At 26.5% G+C, this 18682-nt stretch overlaps 1 protein-coding gene across 1 annotated transcript in view; it reads right to left on the reverse strand.

Moving 5' to 3' along the window:
* LOC147816135 (uncharacterized) overlaps positions 1-18318 on the reverse strand; it is a 47633-nt gene extending 29315 nt beyond the window's left edge. Inside the window, exons 1-7 of the mRNA XM_087156715.1 lie at positions 18282-18318; positions 18107-18187; positions 13586-13648; positions 9327-9401; positions 7796-7858; positions 5886-5967; positions 2943-3037 (exon numbers count right to left, since the gene is read on the reverse strand). Coding sequence (XP_087012841.1) covers positions 2943-3037; positions 5886-5952 — 162 coding nt within the window. The 5' untranslated portion in view covers positions 5953-5967; positions 7796-7858; positions 9327-9401; ... (1 more) ...; positions 18107-18187; positions 18282-18318. The remainder of the gene's footprint in view (positions 1-2942; positions 3038-5885; positions 5968-7795; positions 7859-9326; positions 9402-13585; positions 13649-18106; positions 18188-18281) is intronic.
* Positions 18319-18682: the final 364 nt, after the last annotated feature.

Genomic DNA, 18682 nt, shown 5'->3' on the forward strand with positions numbered 1-18682 from the left:
TATTGTTTGTTATTAATTTAAATATACTTTATTTCTTAACATTTAATTTATTAGATGTGAAAATAAAATTAAATCTATCTTATTATTCCTCACGTCGCATTCCTAGTATAAAAACAGCTTAATTCAAATTAAATACAACTTCTAACAGAGAATATTACTTCTAGCAGAGAATATTAAAATCATATCAAAATTTTTATAGTTCAATTTGAAGTTTACATTGGAATATTTTTAGTTTTGTACACATAATGTAACAAAATTAAAACCAATATCAAATTAAATTCAAACTGATTTTCTACTGAAGAAAAAATCAAATTAAATACAAATTCAAATTAAATACAACTTCTAACAGAGAATATTATTTCTAGCAGAGAATATTAAAATCATATCAAAATTTTTATAGTTCAATTTGAAGTTTACATTGGAATATTTTTAGTTTTGTACACATAATGTAACAAAATTAAAACCAATATCAAATTAAATTCAAACTGATTTTCTACTGAAGAAAAAAAATAACAATTTCAACCGAAACTTTTTTCTTTAAATACACTCGTATGTTATAACACAAAACAAAGAGTAAGAATAAAATTTTGGAAGCCACAAGTATTAAATTAGATTGAATCATATCATCATCATTTAAAAACACACAGTATGCTTTAGCAGTCTGTAATATTTTGTTTTCCAACATAAAAAATACAATATGTTTTACATTTAAATAAATTCGGCAATTAAAGTAAAATTAATCTTTATGATATATTAATATAAAGACATATTAAAATAATTATATTTCTGAAACAAATATTACTTTCAAAATGAATTCATTATTGCGCTTTCAAATTTCTGTTAAAAAAAATCTGGAAAATATCAGAATTGATCAATGTTAACACTCTGTATTTTGTACTAGAATCTATTCCTTCTGGCCACGCACTACACACTAAAACCTGTTGATGATTGGTTAAATCTGAAACTCCACCCACTTTTAAATGTCTTATCTTTTGTTTAGCGGTAAATCCATGTTTCTTCGGAAACTAGATTCCTAAAGCTTGAGGAATCTCCTATTCTAGATTTAGGTTTTTTGCCAGGAAAATCAACTTTGACTCCACAAATTCCCTGTTAGGACCCCAAGAATTTACAGTATATTCAAGTCATGAAAACAGTAAATAAAGTAGAAACCTTTAAATGAAAAAAAATTAAAAACTATCATAAGAAATAGCAAGTAATGGATGTCGATATTTCCTAATCTAACATCTTGAATCAAGTATAAACAGGAGTTGTATGTAAATAATTAGGAATTTATTATTATGAAAATTAATATTATGAAAATGGTAAATAAACTAAGAATTTTAAATAAAAAAAATGTGGGGATAGTAGTTATCGATAATCCCAACTTTCATTTTGAAAAGGTACCCCAACATAGTATAGAGTTAACATGTCATATATTAGTGAATTGAAATTGTATTTTTTGTAGTGGTAGATACACTACAGTACACCCCCACCGGAATTTTATCTGTGATAGAATTCAATGAATAGATACAACTAATAGATTCATTGCTGTTTTGTGAGAAGTTGGGAGAGCTGTATTAAGATCACCATACTTTTGTGTGTTGATCGTGAGAGCTGTATTAAGTTCACGATCGAGGTCACTCATGTGTTGCCATCAGCACTTCAGGCCAACGTTATGTGTGGTCGAGACTGAGTAGCAACGACGTGAGGAGGTGATTAATGTCGCAGTCACAAGTGGCAAGTCAACTGTTTAATGAGGAATCCATAAAAGTAGGCGTGTTCAAATCAAAGTGGAAGTTTCTGCCAAAGTCGACATGTTCTCATCGCGTCCAAAGGTCACCAAAGTGAGGAGAGGAATTGTCGACAATGTCAACCTTTATCTATGAAAATGTACCCCACCATAGAATCACGTTAACATACTTATATATTAGTGAATTGGAATTGTATTTTTGTAGTGGTAGACGCACTGCAACGTACAAACTAATGAAATAATGAATGTCAATATTTCCTAATATTTTTGAATCCGGATCAACCAAAAGTTATAGGCAGACAATCAGAAGTATATCAGTAGTGATATTTTCAAAACATGAAATTCTAAGTAAATTACATGTAGCATAATTTAAATAAATAATTATGTATAAGTTTATTTTTATCTCTAATCACATTTATTATTCTAACAGAAAAAATATTTGCAAATGAAAAATAGGTCAAGCATAAATTCTAGTTCTAATATTTCTAAATAAAATATACAAAAGTTTTTATGCATAAATGTAATCGATGATTTTTTAAAACTTCTGGGCCGTGGATTTCTCGCGATTAGGAAGAAATACCGAAATCCTTATTTTTCCAGAAGCACATTTCTATTAATATTATTGATTCAACCATCATCTCACCCTAACTGTCAATATGGGGAAAAAGGTGAGGCTTAACAGTTGTGGTATTCTAAAGCTCAGGAAATAATTTTTGTCTTTTTGCAAAAATGGAAACACATGAAGAGAAAGAATGTGTTAGATAGAATAAACTTGGAGATTTTTGTCTGCTTTGGAACACTAAAAATGTTATGTAAAACAGAATCAATTGGGGAACCACTAATTTATTTATTTTACTTACCTTTTTACGTGCTTGATAACATGTTCAATGCAAAAAAAGTTTAAGAGCATTTGCAAAAATTGTGAAAAGTGAACACTAAAAAGTTGCAAGTGTTGGGTTAAAAATCAATTTGATGAAAAGTGGGATATGCGAATATTAAAAAAATGGTAAATAAACTAAAGCTTTTAAATAAAAACCAAACAAAAATGTTTTATCAAAAGAAATAATGAAGTAAACAGCTTAAATATTTTTCCTTATTTAGAAGAATATTAGTTAAAACAAAGAATATAATAATAGTTTGCACACAGTAACAAAAATAATTAAAAACAATATGGAACATAAAACTTACTAACCTCACCTTGGGACTGTGTTACAACAAAAGATCTGTGTTTCTCAAAGTTTTTGTCATCGACGCAACTGCTAAAACGATGTTGCCCAAAAATCAGTGCTACAACAAAATTTAAATATATAGAGAGAGAATAATGAAAAAATAAAAAAAATAATTAAGAATAAATAAATAAAAAATCCGAAAAAAAGGGGGAAATATTCATTAAAATCCGGAAAATACAAGATATAATCTTTTCATCAGCTCACACGATTATATCCACAAAAAAGGAGTGCTCTCTAATATTGTATTGTATATACTTGTGAGCTAATGAAAAGCTTATGTCTTTTCTTTTCGGACTTTCATTTATTTTTTATTTTATTTTCAATTATTTTTTTCTTCTCTTTTTTCATTATTTCATCTTTGTTCATTAGCCTTAGCATTTTTTACTTGTTTTCTCTACATTTTGAACTTATTTTATGAGTTCTATATACTTACAGCTTATGCACAGTGAATAAAACTTATTGCTTTTACTTAATTTTCTTCGTTTTTCCCTTTATCCTTTTTGTATTTATTTGTTGTGATATATATATATATATATATATATATATATATATATATATATATATATATATATATATATATATATATATATATATATATATATATATATATATATATATATATATATATATATATATATATATATATATATATATATATATATATATATATATATATATACATGGAATTAAAAACAAATTGAATTTTAAAAAAATATGTTTTCTTTGCTATTTACTAATGTGCTAATACTTTTTAACTATAAGAATAAATACATGTAGTAGTATTATTTATTCTTCGTTAAAATTTAGTTTTAATGTTTACTCTCATTTTAATTCATACTTTGAGTATCATTAAAATACAATTAGTACTTTTTTTAATCAAATATTGATCTTTTAAATAATACATCAAAGTAAAATTTTCAAATACATATAATCATTTTGATCTAATTCTGATCTGTACAGTGGCCTTAGTATCAAGAATGAAACTAAATAGAAACGAAGAATAAATAGGAAGAAAAAATAAATAGAAAAATAATAATAACCGAAAAAGTTTGAATAAAAAAATACTTTTTCTCCACATTTAACTATACGATTTAAATACATGTAGTATCAATATTTACTCTTCATTAAAATTTTGTTTTAATGTTAACTACCATTTTAATTCATAATTTAAGTATCTTAAAAACAAAATTATTGCCATTTTTGATTAAATATTGAGCAAGTTTTAATGTCAATAAACTGATTTAGCTTTTTAATATTACATTCAAGTAAGACTTTCAAATAAATATCAATTTGATCTAAGTCTGGTCAGCGACCTTAGCATCAAGAAGGAAACTATAGAAACTAAGAAACTAAGAATAAATAGGGGAAAAAAGTTAATAAAAAAAATAATGAAATATAGAATTGTGAATCTAATCCACAGTTTCATGGTTCTGAATAAATCTATGACTCAATGAAAAGATGTGCCCATGTAGATAAAAAAAATAATGAAAGGTAAATAATAAGCTATCCCAAATAAAATCAGACTTAATTTTTCATATATTTCCATTGAAATTTCCAAGAGAGAAAAAATTAACTGAAAAATATTATTTGAATACAAAAATTAAAATGAAATTTACATATATTTATTTAAATAGTAGAACAGATAATTTTTTATTTAATAATTTTAGCACAGATCTATGGAGAACAATAAATCTTTTCCTTGCTTTATTCATAGATCTAATGACCAGGATCCATCTTTATGAAGAAGTTAAAGGTAATTAGCCATGTGAAAACATAACAATACCGAGCCTAACCCTTACATAAAACTTATAAAATGCTTCTACTAAAAAAAGACGTAAAAAATAATTAGGAGAACGAATTTTAAAAAGAAAAAAGACACTATAGATAAAAGACCTGGAAAATAGATAGAGATTCAAAGTCATAGAGCTACTCTTGATAAAATGTATAGGGTCAAAGAATAAAATTAGAAAGAAATAAACAAAACAAAGGTAACCTATTTTTCATATTCTATCAAATACCTCAACCATAACTTACTAAACATCAGAAACACTAGAAAGATTAAAGTGATGAGGAAACAGGCCATGTAGCCAAATCTTTCAACAAAAAATAAGCACTATGTACAGTAACAAAATAATGCAATATATTTTTTAAATACTTTAAATGATCATGATAAAATAACCAGTTTCTGACAAAGAACTCTTTCTTCTTTTTAATTATATTTCAGTTTGATTTCAGGGGTGAAAAAGGAAGATTGAAATTAAGAATATCTGGCAAAGAGTTGCACATGAGAGCCCAAGAATCTCACCGAACCCAAGCTCAGTAAACGCACATATGGACCTGCAAGTATTTCAACAAACGTGTAAAATGATTGACTTTTATACACTACTGAAACACATAACGCCGAAATGCATTCCATTTGAATGAATTGTGAAAACGTTGAAAAGATCAATGTGAAAACCACTCTTTCGCATATCAAGTGATGAAAATCAACAAGGCAAAGAAAAAAATTTCATTTTCAAAAGGAAAATTAAGCACTTTTTAAAAATATTCAATAAAAAATCTTCTTTAAAGGCTTTTAAAATTAAAAAGCGTAAATTGAAAATAAGTACTTCTTAAGAAAACTACACACCATGGGGAAAATAATTATTCATTCATAAAAAACACTTAAATTAACCTGAAACAAATATAAAACAGTTAAGGAATTAATTATTGTTATTTATTACTTAATACAGATACAAACTATGAAAATAAGATGCTACACACGGCTTCTCTTTTAGGTTTTTTACTTATAAGTAATAAAACATTAAACAAATAAGAATATCAGTCAATAAAAATAATCAATCTTCTAAATTTTTATAAAATAAAGAAGCAACCAGTTAAAAACACTTTGCTAAAATAAAAATTACCTTTCATTACGTTTGAATTCACAATTATTTTATGACTCACAGGTAAGAAGCTTTTCATATGTATCATTCCATGCAGTTTGCACTTTTGAATTATTCCCCGAAAATAAATAAGTTTTAAAATCATATAATGTTATGCTTAAGAACGAATAATACATTTAATAATAAGTAAAATAAAGCTAGAATACTTTTTTAAATTAAAAACTACTCAAACATTATTTCAGAAAAAAGAAAAAATATGATGAAATGTTTCCAAATTAACTCAAAATAAATTAAATTTAAAAAGTTAAAAGATCATATTTTACTTAAAATAGTTGATCCAAGGTTATATAAAAAATAGAACACAATTTTAAAAACAGGAGGATTTTATATCATATGTACTAAATTTTGAACTATACAAAGAAAACTTTATAGAACTCAACTGATATGGTGCAGTTACAAAAGAAGCTACTTGCAATGATGATTTACCTCGTATAAAATATCATGCAATATTTTTTAAGACTTTGTCTGCGTTTCGAATTATTTTTCTAAGAAGAATAACTGTAAAGCAAAAATTGCAAAATATAAACCAATTTTGGAAAATAGCTGTTTAATATATGTGTGTATATATACATATATATATTAAGAGCTATTCTTAAAAATTAGTTCACATTTAGTAATTTTTGCTCAAAGTTCAAAATGTAGAGAAAACATGGAAAAGATTACAGAATATTGAAAAAAGAAAATTATTTTTAAAAAAAATTAGAAAAAAAATGAATACAAATCCGGGGGTAAAAAACCAAAGTATAGAATCTTTTCACATGACTATATCCGCTATTTCTTTAGTGCTCCTGATACTATTGTATTGATGTATTTTGCATGGACTTTATTGATACAATAATAGAAAGCACTCCTTTTCGCGGATATAATCGTGTGAGCTGATGAAGAGATTATATCTTTTCTCCCCCCCCCCGCACTTTTATTAATTTCTTTTAAATATTTTTTTTCTTTATTCTGTAATTTTTTCCATGTTTTCTCTACATTTTGAACTTATTTTATGAGTTGTATGTACTTGCAGATTAGGCACAGTAAATAAAACTTACTGATTTTCTTAATTTTCTTTGTTTTTCTCCTTTTTATTTATTGTGCTATATATATATATATATATATATATATATATATGTGCGTGTGTAACTTTACAATATAGCAAAACTTTATTAACTAGAGCACCCAAACTTAATTAACAAAGAGATTATTTAGATTGATAATTCTTAGTCACTTCAGTCTTAAGTAATAATCTTCAAATTTTTCTTCATTCTTGAAAGTTTCCCTTTTAGACACAAATACACTTAAAGAATTACCAGTCTAACAAAACACACCCTGAAGCATTTCTTTAAGAAAGCAGTTAACTACAAAAAAATTTATTTATCAGTTTAAAACATTCTTCAGACATTATTTACAGTGGTAATTCTCAATCTTTTTAATAAAAAAAGATTTAAATAATTATTTCCATAAAATTTATATGTACACTTGAAGGGAAAACAAAACCATAAATTGGGCAGAAAATAATTTTGAATTAAAAAGAATATAGCCTCAATTTGTTTCAACAATCCCCCAGTACAACAAAATATTTTGAAATAACTCAACATTGTTTTATGAATATCTAAGAAATGATGGCATTGCACTTTTAGGAAAAACAACAAAGAAATGATAATCAGAAAATGTCCAGGTAAGGAATAATTTGTAAAATTTTAAAAATATCAAATTCAACAAATCAAAAGGTTTTAAGCGTGGTAACATTATAATAAAGAAAGTAATAAGTTCATAGATCTTCTATTAATTTTTTTAATACTACTTCATATAAAATTGATAAATTAACTAACATGTTTTAAAATTTTAAACTAACTACGTTTTGTTATAAAATAATTTATTACCTCTTTAGAAATATGGACCACTATTTTTTCAATAACATCAACAAACACTTCAGTCTTCAGGTTCTATAAGGGAAAAATTCAGCTAAATTTATCTTTTTGGTGCAAGGATAAAAAACTAAATAAATAAACAAGAAATGCTTTTAAATAACTCTGTGATACAGTATGCACTTTCTTCGATACTTAAAATTGTTTCATATCCACTGATTTCGGTCTTCTTTAATGTTTACATGAAAAATGATTAATTTTTACATGAAATTAGTTGTATTTTATTTTGATCAGTTAAAACATTAAAATTTTCTAGTTCATTTTTCTTAACTATAAAATAACTTTTTAATTTGCTAAAAAAATTATGAATGCCAAAACTGTTTTAAGAGTTCATGAGTTTATTAAAAAAAAGAAGGAAATTTAAGTTATTAGAAAAATAAAATGCTAGGAGTATTATTGTGAACTAATATTACTTGCATTATAATTTTAGAGATTTCTGAATTTGTTTTCAACTAAAGTGGAATAATCTTTAAAAAAAAAGTTCACAGAGCAATAACCCATTTTCAAATAGTTTACTCATTTGAATTTTTTATTATTCAATAACTACACATGCTACAGTTTTGCTGGATAAAATTTTTTTACAAAGTCTTTGTAATAAAATATTTGTAAAGGAATTTGAATTCATAATTCAAAAAGCGATTTTGATTCAAGTTTTAATCTGTCATATATATTGCATGATATAGACTGAAGCAGTGCAATAACACCTTACAAATTTGTCAACAGATAATTGAGTAAAAATATCTATCCATAAAAGTGCGTTTTTTACAAATCTAAAAGATAAGACTGAAAAATATAGTTTACTGCAGAATTTAAAGTTTTAATAAAATGTAAAAACAAATTTATCAAGCAAACTGAAATAGATTCTTATTTTACTATTATTTTTTCTTATTTTATTGTGCCTGTTATAAACAAATAAAACAAATTATTCAGAAATTAGAAAACGATGAATTTGAAGATTTTAACTAAATACTTTTCAATACTCAAAATCTTATTTACTTACTGTAAACAAATATAACAAATCTAAAACAAAAGTTACAATACTAAAAGTTTTAATGAGTCAAAGAAAGAAAGTAACAGCTGAAAAATGTTTGACTTAATGATTAGATTTTCAGTACTAACATAAAATGTTAATAACTTTAGAATTATTAACATTATTAACGATCTAAATTATTCTAAGAAATTTGTACAGACGATATTTAAACAGAAAATTCAGTCACGAAAACGTCTTTAAATAATCTTTCTATCTTAACACTCAAGGCGGACATCTCTTAAATTTGATCTCAATAGAAAGCAGTTGAATGTTTGGTTCTTTAATGTTAATTTTACTTTTTGCGTATGCCCTTTTTGAACTTGATGCACTGTACTTAATAAGTAGTTTTGCATAAAAAATCACGCCTTAACTGATGTTTCTTTCTTTAAAGATTGCATAAATTATATTTATTTAATAAAGAATCTAATATAAAAATATACATAAAATAAAAAATACCACCAGCTCAGATCTAGATTTTACTAATGGTCTTCCTGCAGCCAGATTAGGAAGAAATTTTTTTTCCAGCCCAAACTAAAAAAAGGAAAGAATAAATTTGAATATGAAATTTTATTTCTTTCATTTACCAAACTATGATAACTTAACATGTTAATAAACTGAGTACCTTGATAATTTTATATTTTACAATTCATTCTTAGCAAATTATCAATTTAAATAAGGTAAAAACTTCCAAACTTAGCACTTGATTTTGAACTATTGCTTAAATTGCGTAGAATTTGATTTATACTGCCATTACTAACTTACTTCTCACCTTAAATTAATCTAAAACAAATGTTAATGTTAAGGAATTAATCATTGTTATTTATAACTTGATACAGATACGAACTATGAAAATAAGATATTACACATTTATTTATTTTTTTAAAAATTTGTTACTTAAAAGTAATAAAACAGTAAATAAATAAGAATATCAGTCAATAAAAACAATCAATCTTCCAAAATTTAAAAAAAAAAAAATCAGTTAAAAAAAGTTTGCTAAAATAAAAATTACTTTTCATTACGTCCTCTTGTTTTAAATTATCTTCTGAATTCACAATTATTTTATAACTCTTAGGTAAGAAGCTTTTCAAGAGTATCATTCCATGCAATTCGTACTTTTGAATTATTCCCTGAAAATTAATAAGTTTCATAATGGTAAGAAATTCATCAAGCTGTCCTTAACAAAACGAATCACACATTTAACAATAAGTAAAATAAATCAAAATTACTTTTCTTTAATTAAAAACTACTACAAACATTATTTCCAAAAAAATGAAAAGTTTCCAAATTAACTCAAAATAAAATGCATTTATAAAGTTAAGAGATGATATCTTACTTAAAATAGTTGATCCAAGGTCAGAAAAAAAATTTCTACAGAAGCAGCACACAATTTTTTTTTTTTAGAAAGAAAGAAAAGAAAATTTTCATATTAAATTAACTAACTTTTGAACTTTACAAAGACAATTTTATAGAACTCAACTGATATGGCGCAGATACTGAAGAAGGTACTTCAAAAATATCCTTTTTAGTCTTATAAAATGTCATGCAATATTGTTTTAGACTTTATCTGTGTTTCAAACTATTTTCCTAAGAAGAAATAATTCTTAAGCAAAAATTACAAAATATAAACCAATTTTTAAAAAAAGCTGCTTAATATTTTATGCAGCTACTATTTAACGAACTTCCACTTTGCGAATTTTTCTATTTTGCAATTCTTTTCAAGGAACCAAGAACATTTTGGAAATTTCTTCGTAAAATAACTTTCAAATAACGAAGTAAAGTTTCTAATTAACGTATTTTTCGTTGAGATCCACTTTCCGTATTTCCCAAAATATTTCAAACTTGTGGATGCATGATATGGGGGAAATGACTTTACATTGATTTTCGAGGCCACTTTTAGTGAAAGCAGTTAAAATCCCTTTCCTTTTTTGTTTGTATTTCAAACGAAAAACTCAGACAAAATGAATAGATTTTAAGTGTAGCAAATAAACTTAAGAACGCATGTGGAAATGTATGTTTATTACTTTTATAATAAATGCAGCTATAATTTTTTACATAAATTTAGTTTTTTTAGTTGAAAATGTATGTAATGATAGTGTTACACTGAATAATGTTTTGCTCTATTCTTGGTTTCCATACAGATTTCTTTTAGGGTTAAGATTTATAAAATAAAAAGTAGACACTAGTTTACAAGATAAAGGTGTGTCAATTGCGACTTTTAATTGTGTCTAGGGTTTATGAATTTAAAACCTGCTTTGTGTTGTTTAAGCATTTAAAAAGGTGTTTTCTTTTTAACGAATTTTCCATATATCGAATTTTTTACCGGGATTTAGTGCCATCCCTAAATAATGGTCGACTGTATATATATAACTTAACAAAATATGCAATATATCAAAACTTTATTAATTAGAGCACCCAAAGAATTGACAAAGAGCTGCTAGCCATTTAGATTGAAAATTCTTTGTCACTTTAGTCTTAAGCAATAATCTTCAAAATTTTCTTTATACTTGAAAGTTTTCTGCTTAGAGAGAAATAAATTTAAAGAAATACTGATCTTACAGAGCACATACTGAAATTTTTTTTTAAGGAAAATAGTGAACTACAAAAAAAATTTACTTATCAGTGCAAAATGTTATTTCAGACGGTATTTACAGTGGTAATTCTCAATCTTTTTAATAAAAAAATATTTAAATAGTTATTTTCCACGAAGAAAACTACATGGAATGGAAAAACGAAACAATAAATTGGACAAAAAATAATATTGAATTAAAAAGAAAATAGCCTCAAATTGTTTGAGCTATTTCTTCCTTTACAACAAAACATTTTGAAATTACTAACATTGTTTTATGAATTATCTAAAAAATGACGGAATTGCACTTTCAGGAAAAACGATGAAGAAATGGCATTCAGAAAATTTCTAGGTAAGGAATAATTTGTGTAAAAATACCAAATTCAACAAATCAAAACGTTTTGAATTTGGTCGCTTTCCAATAAAGGAAGCAATAAGTTCCAAGGTCTCCTAATATAATTTTAAAAACTATACAGCCATAAACAGCACTTAAGCATAAATTTAGATACATAATGTTAAAACAATTATGCAAGGATTATGTAGTTAAGAAATAAACTATGCTTTTAAAAATTTTCAATTTGGGAGTGGTACTGTACTCACATGCATTTTCTCGACTAACTAAAATCTAATCTAAATCTCTAAATCTTTGAACAATGAACAAAAAAAATGAAATATGTTCTCTAGTTAGCACATATTTTTATCATGAACTGATATATCAATCCATAAACTATTAAACAATTACTTTTTTCTAAATTAAAAATCATAAATAATTTAATCCATAATTTTTGTAATTTTAAATTTAAGTTGCTTGAAAGTCTATGCACATAGCATGTAATTCAAAATAAATGTCATTCTTAAAATTAGCCACAAGTAGCATTCAATATGAAATTATATATAATTATATAAATAATTATAATTATTATTATAACTATATATTTACAAAAACTTTATATTTTCATCAAGAATTTTTTATATTTCATAACCATCGTTGAACAGCCGACCCAATTTTTGGGTTTATGACTACTAGCGTTCAACTCCGTAGCCGCTGGTAGAATTCGAATCAATCAGTCAACACTAGGACCGAACCTAGCTCACCTCATCGAGAGGCGGGCGCTCTATCCCCTAAGCCACCATTTCTTAAAGAATTGGTAGGAATTGGCTTGGTAATAATTGGTGTTTTTAAAAATCAGAGTTATGTTTAAAACACTTATTGTTGTTGTAGGCCATTAGGGTGTGATTGCATTTATTTTCCAGTGGCACCGTCTATGACCAAGAATTTGACTTTTGCCACACCCAGACCCAGTTTTCACGAACACAAGACCTGCACACTGATAACCAGACTATCCCTTTAAGACACTTGCTTTTTGCATTAAACAAAACACTTATTTTAAGCATGTTTTTTAAAACATTCTCTGTTAATGTCCAAAATTTAACATAGAAAATTCTAAGTCAGAGAATCAACTTTATCTTTAGTATAAAAATCATCAGTTTAAAACAACTTGGTTGCTTATAGCGACTGAAACTAAATTGGCAATTTATTTAGCTTATCAAAAAGATATTGATAAAAAAAAGTGTTTCCATCAAGGTTTTTTTGTAGAAAGAAAAATAAGACTATTTTTGGGGTTGCTAAAGCAATGAAACTTGTAACAATATTCAAAGCTCTAACAATTATTTTTTACATTGTAAATAAAAACAATTTTAATACATACATGAAAAAATAAAATATGCACGAATATTCCTTGCATTAAAAAAAAGTATTTGTAGAAATAAAAATAAGACTATTCTTTCTATATTTCTTTTATTCAAAGTATTTGTAGGAGGAAAAAAATTGTAGAAAGAAAAATAAGACTATTTTTTGGGTTACTAAAGCAACAAAATTTGTAACAATATTCAAACCTCTTACGAAATAATAAATTTTTATGTTTCTAAACTAAATGGGCTTTAAAATAAAATTTTCTACACTCTTAATAAGGAAACAGTTTTAATACATACATGAAAAAATGTTTCATGCAAAACATTTTTTCCACTATCATTTCATTACATAGAATGGGGAACATACAAATTTTTTTATGTTAATTAATATAAAATTGATAAATTAGCTAAGACATTTTTAAACCTAACTATGTTTTGCAATCGAATAATTTATTACCTCTTTCGAAAGATGGAAAACTATTTTTTCAATAACATCAACAAACACTTCATTCTTCAAGTTCTACAAATGAAAAATTCAGCTAAATTTAACTTATTGGTGCAAGGAAAAAAACTAAATAAATAAACAAGAAACGCTTTTAAATAACTCTGTGATACAGCCTGCACTTTCCTCAATACTTCATTTTGCTGAATATCCACTAGTTTCTGCCTTCTTTAATTTTTACTTAAAAAATTATTAATTTTTACATGAAATTAGTTGTTTTTTATTTGGAACAGTTAACACATTAAAATGTTTTAGTCAAACTCCATTTAGCAATAATATAACTTTTCCACTTGCTAAAAATAATAATAATAATAATAATAAATGCTAAAACTATTTTAAGAGTTCAAGTAACAGATGAGTTTATTAAAAAAAAGAGGGAAAATTAAGCATTGTTACAATAAAAACAAAATACAAGGAATATTATAGTGAACTAATATTACCTAAAATTATAATTTCAGAGCTTTTTGAATAGGAATAATTTTTAAAAAGAAGTTCTCAGAACAATAAATCGATTTCAAAGAGTAACGCACTTTAATTTTTTATTATTCAATAATTACACACCCTACCGCTTTGTAGGGTAAAAAAAGTTAATAACGTGTAGCTAATAAAATTTTTGTAAAGGAATTTTAATCCACAATCCAAAAAGCAATTTTAATTCAATTTTTAATTTGTCATATGTATTGCATAATTTAGAGTAAAACATTGCAATAAAACCTTAAAAATTTGTGACTAGAAAATTTAAAAAAAATGTGTAGCAATATCTTTCAATTAGTGTTCCACAAATTTAAAAAATAAGAAAGAAAAATATAGTTTACTGCAGAAAATAAGAACTCAAAACTTTTAATAAAATGCAAAAACGAACTTATAAAACTAACTGAAATAGAACTTTAAAGTATTTTCTTATTCTACTCTGCATGGTATAGCTAATAAAATATTTTACATCCTTTAATTTAATAAAGCAAACTAATAAACAACAACTTGGCCAACCTGAAGATGATTGACGTGCTTTCTTTTCAAACTTAAAATCCTTACATAGAAAATATAATTGAATGAAAATCAAAAACAGAACCTTCCACTGCAATTTTTGCTAATCGGTTTTAAATAAAATCTAAATTATCATCAATAATCATCCTAACTAATATAAAATGTTTCTTCCAAAACTACACTAAATTATAAAAAGGAGACATTTTACAGTCAATATTCTAGGAGGTCAATGCATTTTTCTGACAAAATTACATCAATACGTGGACCTAAGCTAATTAACTGTGAGCAGCATTTTCTTAAAGTATTTTAATACTATACCTTTGTCCACTTTTAGGTTGTGAAAAATATTTACATTATTGCATGATTAAGGTTAAATTTTAAGCTGCATCCACTGCGAATTTTGCAGACAAAATAAAAATAAATTTTAGAAAATCTCAAGACAGACAAATTAACAGTAAAAAAATAACAAATATAAAGAAATTAAAGTATAAAATTACAGTATTAAACAGTAATTTAGTACTACACTTTCCTTTTTTTTTAATAACTGTCCCAATTTTTGGGTTTACGACTTCTAATGTTCAACTCCTTAGCCTTGTAATTTTAAACCCAATCCAGAAGATAAGGGAAGTCCTGGATAATGTATTGGGAGAAACTTGATTTCGTGGAGGACTTTTTGATGGAGCTAACCAGCATTTGCGTTACATGGAGAGGAAGACCTCTCACAGTTAGTTAATACTGCCTTATTACTTCCGCTTCGTAACTCAGTTTTAAATTTTATAAGAAATATTAAACATTCTTTAGGGAGCTAAATATTTTATATTTAAATTTAAAGTACTTACTTATTAGTCAACATAGTTTATTTTAGAATTTATTGTAAGAAAATTAAAATATATGATATTTTTTAGTCCTGAATTTAACTAGTACCAATAACTACATAGTTTATTTTGATTTCGAAATTATTTTTTATTTTTTCTCAACTTTAAGTGACATTTAAAACTGTATGAACAACCTAAACTATTGTAAACCAAAGAATTTCTTAACGCATTTTTACTCAATCAATATGCCAACTTTACAGGAAAACAAAATGTTTGCCTATATTGTTAGGCAACAAATGAAACAAAAATGTATGTCATAAATTTTCCACTGAGTGATGCATTTTAACATTTAGAAACTGATGCGGGAAAGAAATTTTTTTCAAAAATTTATAGCTCAATAAAACCAATGATCTTCTGAATCAGCAAAAAAGTTTGAAATGCATTTATTACAGTTAGTCACCGAAATGAGGAAAATGTCATCTTTCACCGGTGAATGTCAACCTACCTTAGTGGTAGACGGATCCCCTTGCTGAAAGGCTAACCGTGGAAGGTTCTCGTGGTCTTCCTCTCCATGTAATGCAAATGCGGGTTAGTTCCATCAAAACATCCTCCATGAGGTCAAATTTCCCGCAGTTCTAGATACAGGAGCTCCCTTGTCTTCTGTATTGGATTAAAAAATTACAAGGTTACGCAGTTGAACAATAGTAATAGTAAATCCAAAAATCGGGTCAGCTTTTCAACGATGGTTATAAAATAAAATTTAGTTAACTGCAACTACTTTTTTACAAAGTATTTTCGAAATGTAGTTGTTACCATGAATGAAAAATCATCGAAATCAAGTTGTTACCGTCAAAATGAAGAGAATATCAACTTTCACCGGTGAATGTCAACAATCACATTGTCACTTTGGTGAATGGCTGAAATATTAATTACATCCTATTTTATATTTATTCTTTGATATTATTATATTTATACGATATTTAAACATCTTTTGAAGATAGATTAGGAGAAACATCAGTGTTCGGAGTACCGGTAAAATATATATCGAACAGTGACACTGAAACTTAAGAAAACATGAGTGTAGGGTATATCGGGTAAATGTGTACCGGACCATGACATTGAAACTTTAAAAAAAAAACATTGACGTAGGATATAAAGCGGGCAAATGTATACCGGGTAGTATCCTTTAACAAGATAGACTATGTGATGGTCAACATTCACCAGTTTAAGTCAACGACCACCAATCTCTGTCATTCACAGTAACATTGTTATGAGTTTAAATCGACATTGTCTAAAGTCTTAAATGAAAACTGTTTTCAACTAAAATATAATTTTTATCTGCACAGGTGTCATAATTAATGAGAATAAGTCCAGGAAATCTGTGGAGCCCCCAACATATTCGATGCATTTCATCTTCAAAGTAAGTGCACACTTTGTGTGAGAAAATTCAATAATATTCATAAAACATTGCAAGTTCGAATTAAACAGTTTTGGAATTTGATCTGATCAGATAATGTATTAATCTAGGGGGACCAGAATTCCAAGATTCACAGAGACTCCCCAGTTTCATTATCTCTTTTGAAAAGGCGTTAACAACCTTGACATTGACCAAAAAGGAACAAGTGAGAAAAGTTTTGAATCGTAAGAAAGGGAGGAAGAACTACGAAATAGCTTATTGTTTTGATTTCTACACATATTTACTAAATTTGGTTTCAAACTTTTGTACGTGAGGCCCCGGTTTGTACACTCAAATGATTGTTAACTTAGAATTTCATGCACGTGCATTAGGCTGAAGATGAAATTCCCTATATTTATTAAAATAGTGACGCACAACGTAGCCTCCAACTTAGTTATTAAGTAAAATTCTAAATAAGTATTTTATTTTTTAAATAATAATATTTTAAATATTATATTCATAATGTCAAAAAAAATTACGACAAAATGCGTTTTAAAATTATACTGAATATTTAAAAAGCTTATTTTTTTTTTTTTTTGTTCTTAAGAGCAGGGAGTCAAAGGACCCCACTCTTAAGGAAGGTTTTGGTTGCGGTCCATTGTGCTTTTTCAGGTCTATGACCAGTCCGAATGATTTTATAACCGTCGTTAAGCAGCCAACCCAATTAAGGGTTTCTGCTACTAATCTTCAACTCCGTAGCCTTGTAATTTTGAACCCGAATCAGAATACAAGGGAACTCCTGGATCAAGTATTTGGAGAAGTTTGCCTTTGTGGAGGACTTTTTGATGCAACTAATCCACATTTGCGTTACATGGAAATGAAAACCGCGAAAACATTTCACGGTTTGCTTGACAGCAGGAAACTCTAACCTATGATCCGTCTACCACTGAGGATATTTTCCAGCAGCCCTGACGTTTGTGCGTGTCGGCTGAGCAGAATTCGAATCGACCAGTTATCACTGGGATCAAACCAGAGTCACTTCATTGGAAGCGAGCGTTCTATCCCCTGAGCTACCTATACTGAGCACCATGTATCTTAATATATTGTATTATTCCTTGTACTAGAATTTGTATTGAAATCACATATTATATAATTTATAACTCTTTGCTTAAACAGCCAGAAATTTCCTGTTAACGAAGGAAAAAAACTGTAGCAAGAAGTGTGTTTGAAAATAATTACAAGATTTGAAAGAGTTTACAAAGTAGATTGAATTTTACTTACAGATGAAGTTGCAATCAGCAAAATAGATTCCACTTTATCTGGTTGTTCCGTATTTGTCGCACAACTTAGCTGAAATATATCCTACAAACATTGTTGAATTTAATAAAAACAATTGCAATTTGAAATTAGTTACAAGATTTGAAATAGTTTACTAAGTAGATTAAACTATACTTACAGATGAAGTTGCAATCAGCAAAACAGATCCCACTTTGTCCGGTTGTTCCTCATGTGTCACCCTATTAAGCAGAAAATATCCTACAAAGCTAAATTACATTCTGTTAGAGAGACAGGATTATTACCAAAAGAATTAAAGGTGTCAAGAAAACATAAAAAAAAATTTAATTAAAAAAGTTAAAGTTATCGATATTAAAAGCAATGGAAACACAGCACAAGGAACATGGCCGGAAAAAATCAATATACTTACAAACACATAGAAAAAGAATAGCTAAAAAGTACTTAAAATGAAACACTAATTTACATCTGATAAAAACAAAGAAAATAATTAAAAACTGTATTAAAAAAATCTATCAGACACACTTGAAAAGAAACGAGGAACAAAATTGTTAAAAAGAAACC

This window comes from Parasteatoda tepidariorum, chromosome 2 (assembly GCF_982258835.1).
Source record: "Parasteatoda tepidariorum strain Cologne lab strain chromosome 2, Ptep-v5.0, whole genome shotgun sequence".
Classification (NCBI taxonomy): domain Eukaryota; kingdom Metazoa; phylum Arthropoda; class Arachnida; order Araneae; family Theridiidae; genus Parasteatoda; species Parasteatoda tepidariorum.